Source organism: Vulpes vulpes, chromosome 4, assembly GCF_048418805.1.
Source record: "Vulpes vulpes isolate BD-2025 chromosome 4, VulVul3, whole genome shotgun sequence".
NCBI classification, from domain to species: Eukaryota; Metazoa; Chordata; class Mammalia; order Carnivora; family Canidae; genus Vulpes; species Vulpes vulpes.
Window position 1 is genome coordinate 102,049,821 of NC_132783.1, and position 12,108 is coordinate 102,061,928.

Below are 12,108 nucleotides of genomic sequence, written 5' to 3' on the forward strand. Positions count from 1 at the left end.
TATCCAGTTAGCTGATTCTAGATCTAAGGCAGGAAATACACAAAAAAATCTTAGAATATTGTGTACCTGAAAGCAAGTAAACTATCAAAGACAATGGACCGTGAACATTTATTAAAAAGTATAATTAAAGCAAATGATTGAGAAATAAAATATATTAAATCCTGTCTATAATAATGCTAAAAATAACTCAGTTGATCTGGAAGATGCTAAGAAACTAATTTACTACTCTGAAATTGAGAAATTAAAAAAAGAATCACACATTTATACTATACGTCTTTGGTTAACTGTACTTTAGAGCAACCAAAATAATTACGTGGCAAAGCTCTGCACAGGGTAATTCAAGATAACAAAGAAGGAATAGAACACTACCATTTTCCAACCTCTAATGAAGTAATGGATCAAAGTCCTGATCATGAACAGCTGCTAAAAACAATATAGGGAAATCTAACAGGAAAATCTGTGGACAGATCAGGCTGACACCTGAACCTACAAATCCATCTCAATGTAGAGAGAGCCAACCAGACATTGCTGACATACTTGCAAATAAAAAGACAAAACAAAAAAAAAACAAACCAGAATTTGATCAGCCTCTTCAGAAGATACAGACGGAGGAACTGTTTTAATACCATATGGGAATTCTCTTAAGACAAATGGTCCAGTTTCTTCAAGAATAAGAGAAAAAAGCAAGGGTAGGGAAGAACCCTATGGATTTACAAAATTATATATATATATATAAAACAAATGTAGACTGAAAAAAAATGATTTAGAAAGATTATTTTAACAATCTCTTCACTTTTGCCTCTTCGAAAATTTCCATAACGAAAAGCTTAAAAAAAAAAAAAAAAGGTAGAATGCCTACCTTTATCTTCAAATTCTTTTACAATGTCATTCATCCTGTCTTGATAGAAGGATTCCCCTCTCTCTATTAAAGAGATGTCCAATGCGTCATAGATTTTATTAAACTCTAGGAAAAAAAAGGTCACCAAAAAAAAAACAAAAAACCAAAGTTTAAGAATTTAAATAGGAGACATACACCATACATTACAAGAAACATACTATTTAACTGCAACATTTTACTTAATTAATGTATTTATTAAGTTGGTTCCATGCCTAGCGCAGAGCTTAAAGTAGGGCTTGATCTCACCACCCTGAGATCATGCCCTGAGCTGAGATCAAGAGTCAGATGCTTAACAGAATGAGCCACCCAGGCACCCCTGTATCATATATTTTTTAATATAATTAATTTTCTTCCTTTAAAATGTTGCAATTAAAGTTGTCTATTTCTCTTCACTTTGGTCTGACACTTTCTATGTGAATTTATTCCAATGTGTTTTATAGCTTTGATGGCCACTATGAATAGGATTGTCCCACTTTCCTTCCTACCTCATTTCCTAATTAAAAAAAAATCTTTTTTAATTGAAATTTTTTCCTAATTAATTTTTCCTGGTCTAAGAAAGTTAAAATTTGCACTTGACTCTCTTAATGAACTTTCTTAATAGTTGTTTCAGTGTTAGAAAATACTTAAGAAAAAAATCTATTTGCCGGTCTTTCAGAGTTTAACATGTCATTAAAGGTCAACTGAGTAAAGACTCAAGGAAACTACTTGCAACAGTATTTCTTGGATGAATGAATGAAGCCCAGAAACTAACCTTGGCGGGAAACATCACAGATAAGCTTCCAAGCTTTTATAATATCTGGATTTTTACTTTGGAGCAGAACCACACACTGGTATGCTCGCTTCTTAAATTCCTCCTCAGTATCAAATCTCTTCTTGGATTCCTGTGTTTGAGGGGGGAAAAAAAAGCCAACTTTGTATTTTTAGGTAAAGAATTTATTCATTCTAAAACAAAAAACAAATACAAAAAAACCCAAAGTGAGAAAAGTGAAAATTTACAACACTAGTACAAAAGCAACAGAGTAGGTGCTCTATTTCAATTAAGTCAATAGTTACAAATCAATGTGCCAAAGAACCATATTATTTGTTTTGAAATCATTTCTTGAAAATGCAAAATTCTCACCAGAGCTACCTCCACTTTTACAATTCACAAAAACCTCCTTCACACCAATATTCAAGAATAAAGAATAACTAACAGGTGGGGTTCAATTTTCTGCACTTCATTTTCCATTTTGGATGTGGTCCTGGACAAATAATTTTTGTAATTAAAAATAAAATTGCTTTCATTGTTTATGTCTATTTTGAAAGCAACACATGCTTACTGCAAAAAAAAGAAAAAAAAAATTTGTTAATCCTACTCCAACCTAACCAGGGATAAGGTTTTGCTGCATTAATTCTAGACATTTCTTTGCAAATACATACCTATGTATTTTAAGCAAAAACTGGAACATACAGTGTTTTTACAACTTAGTAATGTATTATAAACACTTTTTGCATTAACAGATCTGCCTTACTATATTTAGAGCACAGAATTCCAATAGATTATAACATTAGTTATGTAATTTACCAGTTTCACATGAATAAACATATTGTTTTCAATTATTTCATTAGAAAATGGTTACTGAGACAAACCCCAAAAAACAGTAACAAAAAAACTCCCACATAGATATTTACACTTTAATGCTGTAATCCTATTCTTGGGAAACGATCTATCATAAGGAAATAATGTTTTTTTCAAAGATTTTATTTATTCATGAGAGACACAAGAGAGAGGAGCAGAGGGGAGCCACCCAGGTACCCCAAAGAAATAATTTTAAAAAGAGAAAAACTTGTATGTACAAAGTTATTTACCGAATGTATAAAAGCACTCCAAAAATGGGGAAAAAACCCCAACAAGAGGGATTAATACAAACTTCAGTACATCAATCCAACAAAACAATGTGCAGCCAAACCATACAGTAATGTGAAAGTTGATAATGAAAGATTAAACACGAAAGTATTATAATCACAAACAATGTAAAGATTTTTTTTTTTTAAGATTTTATTTATTTATTCATGAGAGACACACACACAGAGAGGCAGAGACATAGGTAGAGGGAGAAGCAGGCTCCATGCAGGAGCCCGATGTGGGACTCAATCTGGGGTCTCCAGGATCACGCCCTGAAGGACTGAAGGTGGCGCTAAACCACTGAGCCACCTGGGCTGCCCCAATGTAAAGATTTGTATATGGATGTCACAAAGTGAAAGTATATTGACCACAGTGATTAATTTAAAATTATGGTTTATAGTACATCTGTCTTTTATTTTATTTTATTTATTTATTTATTTTTTTTACATCTGTCTTTTAAAAACTATTCTTACATATACTATAAAATTTTCAACATATAAAATTGAGAAGAGTATCAAAAAAAATTTTAAATACTAATTTATCTTTTGATTACCAAGCTCCTGAATTCACTTAATGGATAATGTGGTGGCACCTAGGTGGCTCAGTGGTTGAGCGTCTGCCTTTGGCTCAGGTCCTGATCCCAGGGTCTTGGGATTGAGTCCCACATCAGGCTCTCCACGGGGAGCCTGCTTCTCCCTCTGCCTGTGTCTCTGCCTTTCTCTCTCTCTGTGTCTCTCATGAATAAATAAATAAAATCTTAAAAAAAAAAAAAAAAAGGGGGTAATGTGGGAGAGTTCAATTTTTAACATACACCAATTAAAAAAGCAAAGATGCGGTTAAGGGGCAGAGTTTAGTTTTAACCCCACAGTAGTTTCAAATACCAATTTGAACTCTCTAAAGAAAACTAAAAATTATGATGAATTGGTAAACACACAAATACTGTAACAATAAATGGTATCTAACCTTATAAAAGGCTTGAAGATCCCCAATAGGAGGTGAAACTGTTAGGTAATCTGGAAATTTATCTTGCAGGTGAGCGATGAGCATGCCAAATTGGGTTCCCCAATCTCCTACATGGTTTAATCTAATGCCAATCAGAATACAAAATTATTTTAAAATAACATGCTTAAACTAGACAAACTATATTCCATTAGGAACCACTAACATTTAAGTGCCAGTACATCACATTTAGTTACATCTGTTTCCTTGGCTGTCTCCTCACTGGTATGCATACTTTAGGAGAGGTGAGGACAACATCTATACGTTTAGAAATATATACCCGCTGATAGAGGTTGCACATGACAGGCCTCCAGTATTTGTGGTCAATGAGGTTCCTATTGATAGACTGATCTGTTTTCTGAGTAGTTAACTGAGACATGGACAGATAAGTCAACGTTGATAATTACCACTTTATGAAAATTTAACTTCTCAGCCAACTATCACCCTAAGATAATTAGACCAGTGGTTCTAAAACACCAGTGGATAAAATTCTTCAAAATGTGTCAATCCAACCACTTTATACTCCTTGCTGTTTTTAATCTCAAACCACCAGATCATCTTTTTTTTTTTTTTTCTTCACCAGATCATCTCTAACTGGATTGTTGTCATAGGGTTTCTAACTTACAGTTAGGCCTTCTTTGCCTTATTTCTTAACAGAAGCCAGACTAATCCTTAATTAGATTGTATTGCTCCTCCTAATTAAGACTCTCCAATAGCTTCCCATCACACTTAAGAATAAAATCCCAATTTCCTACCATTGCCTACAGGCCCAGCATAATCTCTTGCATACGCCTTTCCTTATTAGAATATAACCCCGTGGATACAGGAAGCACCCAAGTACTTGTGGAATGAACAGGAGAGTTTTTCCTTAGTTCCATCCCCAGTCAGTCTACAAATTAACAGTTCAGAGGAGCCCAGGACATAATTTATTTAAAAAGCCCACTTGGTGATTAGAAGCAGAACCATACTTACAAATCACTAACTTAGTCAAAGATTCTATCTCAAACAACATTTCCCATTTTCTATAGAAATTTCTAGAGGCAAGAGCACATACCTTAGCACATCATATCCTGCAAATTCAAAGAGGCGGCACATGCTCTCTCCTATGATAGTTGATCTGAGATGGCCTACATGCATCTCCTTAGCTATGTTGGGAGACGAGAAGTCAACTACAACCTGAGACAGAAAGAAAACAAAAATCTAGACAATATTGTACTTTAAAGTGATAAATATAGGTTCAATGGCAATTATGTCACAATATATAAATGTATCAAAGTTTAACACCTGTATATCTTAATTTTGCACAATGTTCTATCAAGTACCTTCAATTAAAATTTATTTACTTTTTTTTTTAATTTTTAAGTGGGCATAGACATTTTAGTCTGTTAACATTTAGTAATAACATTTAAAAATAAACTCAGACTTAAATAACAGCTTGGATTGCAGTTCAATTGTGTTAGGTTTCTAGTATACCTACTTGTCCATTATTAACTGAAAAAGAATTATATCTGTTTATACAAATAACCTACCCTATTTTAGCCAAACCTCATAAATACCAGCTGGCTACCCCAAATGCTCTGTGGAATACAGTGAAAAGAAAAACCAGGGCAACCCTGGTGGCACAGCAGTTTAGCGCCGCCTGCAGCCCAGGGTGTGATCCTGGAGACCTGGGATTGAGTCCCACGTTGGGCTCCCTGCATAGAGCCTGCTTCTCCCTCTGCCTGTGTCTCTGACTCTCTCTCTGTGTCTCTCATGAATAAATAAAATCTTTAAAAATAAAATAAAATAAAATGAAATAAAAAAAAGAAAAACCACAGAAGAAGCCAAGACCCAGGAAAAAGGTCATTTCAGTAATTTTCATAATCTTGAATACTAATGATTAAATCTCGATATAAAAAAATAACTGCCAGTCTCATCACAGCCCTTGTCCCACGGTTGTAAGGTGTTAATGTATCATTACAAACCGTGTACATACCTTTTTATTCTCTCCAAGGGCAGGTAGTTGAACACCATTCACCAGAAGATTGGTCAACTGTTGTGATACAAAGTCCTTTCTTAGGTGGACATTAATAAAACCTAATGAACAGTAAGAGGAAAGAAAGAAAAAATCAGATAGTTTCCTGTCTTAAAGGACTGCTCACTACCACAGTCTTTCTCAATTTCACTTATGCTGGCTCCAGAGTGCTGATCTGGCTCTGGCAAAACTTAAGGATTCCAACACCACCTGAAGCCCTCTTGTAATTCCTAATTTCAGTTGAAATTCCTAATTTCAGTTTCTGTTTCAAACATTACCATTCTCTTGAAGCTTCCTACTTAATCCTGGGCCCCTTCACTCTCAGTGTATGATTTGTTCACCTCTTAACAGAAAATTTGTGCCCCTTTTATGATAGATTTATCTGCCATTATCCATCTCCTTCATGCTGTTGAAAAACCGAGTCACAGGACGTAAAATAACTCATCCAAGACCAGGCAACTCAGTCCAGACTAAAACCTCAGTTTCCTAACTTCAATCCGAGGTGTTTTCACCACCTTATACAGTTTAAGCCTACATTCATATATTATATGAATCAATATCAATACTTCTCCTTAAGAAGGATAACACTGTCATACCAGGGCCGGCAATTTCAACTCTTTCAACACATTCATTGTCTGGGAGGTGTTTGGTAATGTTTTCAGCAATTTCTCTTGGATTAACTTTCTGTTCCTTGGTTTTGAGCATCTATAACACAATATAAAATGATTCATTACACAATAGATTCCAGCAAGTTACTCAGAAATACACAACTGATAAAGAGGTATATTTGACATTAAGACCCATGAAGAGGCACAAGCATGGAGTCCAACGGCCTTCTAAATGGACAGATTAAAGCATCAAGCATCAATAGGGCCAAGAGGCATACAAAAATGCCCAAACCACATGATCTCCATTTCAAAGTGAGCTGCCCCACATACCTAGAACTCTTTTACGAAGACATAACAAAACCTTTAGTTATGATGTTGGTTTCCAGGATATTTATATTTGGAATTTGCAAATCATGAAAGTGTGCAATATTCAGACCTGGGTAATAAAAATAGTACCCTTATAAACTTAACCCCAATGTAGACATATAAAAATTACTAGAAAAAATCTGGACATTTTAAATTAAACCCTTTGACTCAACAAAGAAAGGAAAGCAAAAAGTCCCAAACCAGGGCCAATTAAGCACAAACACAGTATACAATGCAGCTATGGGGAATGGGGAATTCTGGGGCACCTGGGTGGCTCAGTCAGTTGAATATCATGCCCTGCACTCAGCACGGAGTCTGCTTATCCCTCTCTCTCTGCTCCTCTCTCCCCCAGCGCTCTCTCTCTCTCGAACAAATAAATATTTAAAAAATGAAGGGGCGCCTGGTGACTCAGTAGGTTAAATGTCTACCTTTGGCTCAGGTCATGATCCCCAAGGTCCAGGGATCAAGCTCAGTGGGGAGCCTGCTTCTCACTCTCCCTGCTGCTCCTCCTGCTTGTGCTTGGTCTCTCTCTCTGGGAAATAAAATCTTAAAAAAAAAAAAAAATTAAAAAAAAAAGTTTAAAGTAACTCAAATTGTTTCTTACTACTAAAAAAAAAAAAAAAAAAAAAAAAGGCAGGAGAAGATTCCTCTAACTAAAAATGAAATATTTAAGTCCAACCCAGAGACCCCACAGCTGCACCAAGCATGTGATGGGGACATTGGTTGATAAATGGCTCACTTAGAATCTCTCACTTTCCAACATTCATCAATGATAACACAAAGCAATCCTGGACACAACAGGAGGCAAGCACCAGGAGTATCAACTACCACTCTTAAATACATATAAAATTTAACTGAATATTCAAACTTGTGTTTTAAAATTAAAAACATCCCCTTTGCTCAAGTTTTTCAGAACTGTGGAAAATGTTCTTTTCATTGAGAATACAATTTGCTACTATTTATGAAAAAGTAATGATGATTAATACTTAAGAAAACCAAATCAGTAAGAATGCTTTGTAGTAATGCAATCACCTGAGAGATACCCATAGCACTATTACACTGGTAGTCCCCAAACTTGGGCTGTTGACTTGGTGTCACTATAAGAGGAGGATTTTCCAAATCTGGATATGCAGCCTTAATGGCACAACCAAAGACTTCTTGCAGTCGGCTATTGATGTTAATCATATTTTTAGTTGGTCTGGTTCTTTCTGCTTGAAGACTCTAAGAAGGAAAATGTCAACAAAATATTAAATTATCATATAAAATATTCCCAAATATTGTAAGGAATCTTCAAGGTCTTGAGAAGGTAAATACCAAAAGGTAACATACACTGTGCGATGCTCTCATATCTGGGACATACTGAAAAACATAACAGGACAACCATCTAGTAAGTGTTGCTAAGTCAGAGCACGTGACCAATATGACCCAGGGAATGAAGGTAGAGTGAATGAATGGGTGTCTGACACATTATTTTTACTGATCTATGACTTGTTGGTTTTTGTTGTATACCTTGTCTTCAGGTACTATTACTCAGTAGGGCAAAGTATTTGTGAAACAATCAATGTGCCCACCCACCCATTACACTGACAGCATTCTAACATTTACACACTGGAGCCAATGTGCATTATGGAAACACATGTATATTAGAATGTACTGTACTTGGAGTGCCTGGTTAGCTCAATTGGTAGAGCATGGGACTCTTGATCTTGGAGTTGTAAATTCAAGCCCCATGCTGAGTGCAGAGATTACTTAAAATCTTAAAATAGGGGTGCCTGCCTGGGTGGCTCAGTGGTTAAGCATCTGCCTTTGGCTCAGGGTGTGACCCTGGGCTTCTGGGATCAGGTTCTGCATCAGGCTCCCCATTAGGAGCTTGCTTCTCGCTCTGCCTAGGTCTCTGCTTCTCTCTATGTATCTCTCATGAATAAATAAAAATCTTAAAAAAAAAACTTAAAACAATAATACAATGTACTTTGGTGTTTTTCCTCAGACCCTCTACCAAACATGAGGCATAATATTTCTGAATTAAAATATAAAAATGAATATAAATAAGTACAGAATAAATGAGGTAACCAGAAAGCTGAGGTATTTGGGGGAAGACTCCATGGAAAAGAAATGTCATTTTAGAAGATTCAAAGACAAAGTTATTTCAAGCAGACCAGATCACAAGTAGGTGATAAAAAGACTTTATGGGAGTGGAATGGGTAGAGCCTAAGATAAGAAAAATGGGGTCAGCTTTGGAAAAAAGAACATAATGTCAGTGTAGCCTGGCTAAGAAGTAGTATATACATACTGGAGAACAATTAGGCCAGTGAGGTCATCTCCCAGGATGTGTCATCAGCAGACATGAAAGGCAGGCCAAGAAATTAAAACCTCCACTAAAACAAGCTCAGTTCTTTGACAAAACTGATAAACACTGTTAGATTTTAAGATTATTAAATAACAAATACAGCACAAACTTCTTAGGAAAAAGTTCTGAAATAAAAGTGGAAAAAAAACGACACTCTGAAATATAAAAATCAAATTATAAAATAACCAACTTAGGGCACAGAAAGACTGTGCATATATTCTATATTTTCTTTTGATTGAGGCAATTATTAAAAATTCAAAAAAAATTTTTTAAAAGTCACCAACATAAACTATTAAATGTCTCAACCTATTGGAAGCCTACTTCAAGCGGGCCAAATATTTAGCGTATCAAACATTTCAAGGGGCCCTGGAAGGACAAGTCTACACCAACTTCTCCATTACTTGCACCAACAACTTAGTCCTAATTAGTCTTAGCCGGGGGAAAAGATAGGGTTTCTTTCCTCATGTCTCCAAATTCCTCAAGGTATACATTCCGAATCCTTGACAAAAGTTTTTTTTAAAAGATACAATAATTCAAATTATAAAATGAAAAACAACCCACAGTACTTACCTTTCGAAGGATTTTTAGTCGATACTTTAATTTTAAATTTTCTTCTCGCAACTGCTCCAAATCTGGAGAAGCTTCTAAACAGCCACAGTTTTTTAACCGATCTATTTCAGCAGTCAGAGACTTAATCTCTTTTTCCTATGAAAGCAAAGGCACTTTGTTCAGTCCACAATCCACTTATGACTGACAACTTTCGTTAACGTGATGAATTGAATTGTACTGTCAATTTCTTTCTTTTCCTCTTTCCAACAGCATGGCAGAGGTGATGGGAATAATGGGCCTTTCCTTTGATAAGCTGTGATTTTCCCTCCTGAGACTTTGCACTATATTAGCATACTATCCTTTCAATGAAAGATTTATGTGTGTATACTGGAGAGGAACAGGTGTGTTAAGCACATAATGGGATAAGCCTTATTATCCTGGGTTTTTTTTTTTTTTTTGGTCTCAGTAAACCACTCTGATTTAGTGAAGAGGACTAGTTAAGTTCAAGGGTGACCAACCTTTGTTCCTAAATCTTAGGACTTGGGGTTCTTTTAAAAAGGAAATGCCTGGGGATCCCTGGGTGGCGCAGCGGTTTGGCGCCTGCCTTTGGCCCAGGGCGCGATCCTGGAGACCCGGGATCGAATCCCACGTCGGGCTCCTGGTGCATGGAGCCTGCTTCTCCCTCTGCCTGTGTCTCTGCCTCTCTCTCTCTCTCTGTGACTATCATAAATAAATAAAAATTAAAACAACAACAAAAAAGGAAATGCCTCGGGGAACCCTGGTGACTCAGCGGTTTAGCGCCGTCTTCAGCCCAGGGCATGACCCTGGAGTCCCAGGATCGAGTCCCACGTCGGGCTCCCTGCATGGAGCCTGCTTCTCCCTCTGCCTGTGCCTCTGCCTCTCTCTCTCTCTGTGTGTCTCTCACGAATAAATAAATAAAATCTTAAAAAAATAATAATAAAAAGGAAATGACTTTTGTCACATTTAACATAGCTCAAGTGTCTGCCTTTTGCCCTTTCCTAGACAAAATGATTTCCCAATTCTTCCCTTAGTTTTCCACTGTGTCTCAGGTCCCACGCCAGATTTAACTCTAATGCCTAAAACTAAAAACATGCCAATTCAGAAGGAATAAACCTCCCAACCTAACAGAATCACTAAGGGGGAGATTCTCCCGAGACGTGAGAATGCTTATCAGGAGGTGACCACAGCAAAACCAGGTTGCCCGACACGAGCATAAGGTTCCACGCACTCAGCTGAACATTTTCCAAAAATTGAGGTCTTCTTCTTTTTCTTGTTGATGTCTGTAATTCTTTATCACAACCGAATGCTACGGCACCTGTACCCCCACCGCGACAAAGAACAGGGGCTCGGCACCAGCGCGAACCTCCCACTTTGCTTGACCGAGCTGTACTGTGTAGCTGCTGATCCCCTAGAGAGCAGCTCGCTCCCGGAGCCCGAGGGTGACGGGTGCGCCCCGGCGCCCGCAGGGGCCCTGGCGGCGCAGGTCGGGGTGTGTCGACTCCCGGGCTCCCGGCCCCGCCCCGCCGGCCGACCCCGCACCCCAGGCGGCGCATGCGCGGAAGGAGCGGCTCAGGGTCGGCCCGCACCGAGCACGCCGCGCCCCGAAGACGGGCGCCGCCGGGGGGCTGGGCCGGGCGCTGGAGCTCGCGGCGGGGGGCCGGGCCCGGGGGCGGGGCGGGGGCATCCCGGCGGGGGCGCTCGCTCCGGGGGAGCAGGCCCGGGTCTCGAGCGCGCGGACCAGCGCGGGCGCCGCCCCCCTGCCGCGACGCGCCCGGGCGGGCGCAGACCGTCCTCGCTCCCCGCCGAGCCTCCCTCCTGGCCCCATGCGGTCCTACCTGCTGCAACAGCCTCGCGGAGCACTGAGCCACCAGACCTTCCATCCTCCCGTCAGCGACGAACACCCCAAGGGGCCGGAAGCGGAAATGGCCGGCTCTTCCCGGAAGCGGAAGCCCCGGGTCCTGCGCCTCCCGCTGCTGCCCACGGTGTGCCGCCGCCTGTGCTGCCCCCTGGCGGGGTCCCGGCGACACTGCGGGGACGACGACGGGGAGATGCTGGAGGCCGCCCGGGCTCCAGGGGCGTCGGCAAGGGCCGCCCAAGGGTCAGGAAGACCTGTTCTGAGTTAGAATTTTTAAACAGCTGGGACGCCTGGTGGCTCGGTGGTTGAGCATCGGCCTTGGCTCAGGGCATGATCCCCTCTGGGGATGGAGTCCCGCGTCGGGCTCCCTGCATGGAGCCTGCTTCTCCCTCTGCCTGTGTCTCTCATGAATAAATGAATCAAATCTTTAAAAAAAAAAATTTTTTTTTTTTTTTAAACAGCTAACCTGGGATTTAAGTTCTGAGAAAACAGGGACATGAGTGGTCTTTCTCACTCTTCCCTATGGCCCCAGTACTTAGCAGCCTCTAAACTTTATTGCTTCTATG

At 39.3% G+C, this 12,108-nt stretch overlaps 1 protein-coding gene across 2 annotated transcripts in view; it reads right to left on the reverse strand.

Annotated features, from left to right (window-relative positions):
- Nucleotides 1-11,619, reverse strand: part of RARS1 (arginyl-tRNA synthetase 1) — a 31,962-nt gene extending 20,343 nt beyond the window's left edge. Inside the window, exons 1-9 of one of the 2 annotated variants that reach the window (XM_026007468.2) lie at nucleotides 11,523-11,609; nucleotides 9,688-9,822; nucleotides 7,803-7,991; nucleotides 6,393-6,501; nucleotides 5,758-5,858; nucleotides 4,837-4,958; nucleotides 3,747-3,867; nucleotides 1,650-1,779; nucleotides 860-964 (exon numbers count right to left, since the gene is read on the reverse strand). In XM_026007468.2, coding sequence (XP_025863253.1) covers nucleotides 860-964; nucleotides 1,650-1,779; nucleotides 3,747-3,867; nucleotides 4,837-4,958; nucleotides 5,758-5,858; nucleotides 6,393-6,501; nucleotides 7,803-7,991; nucleotides 9,688-9,822; nucleotides 11,523-11,567 — 1,057 coding nt within the window. In that variant the 5' untranslated portion in view covers nucleotides 11,568-11,609. Of the gene's footprint in view, nucleotides 1-859; nucleotides 965-1,649; nucleotides 1,780-3,746; nucleotides 3,868-4,836; nucleotides 4,959-5,757; nucleotides 5,859-6,392; nucleotides 6,502-7,802; nucleotides 7,992-9,687; nucleotides 9,823-11,522 lie in introns of both variants that reach the window. The other variant, XM_026007464.2, reaches the window with a different exon arrangement.
- Between the last annotated feature and the right edge of the window lie 489 nt (nucleotides 11,620-12,108).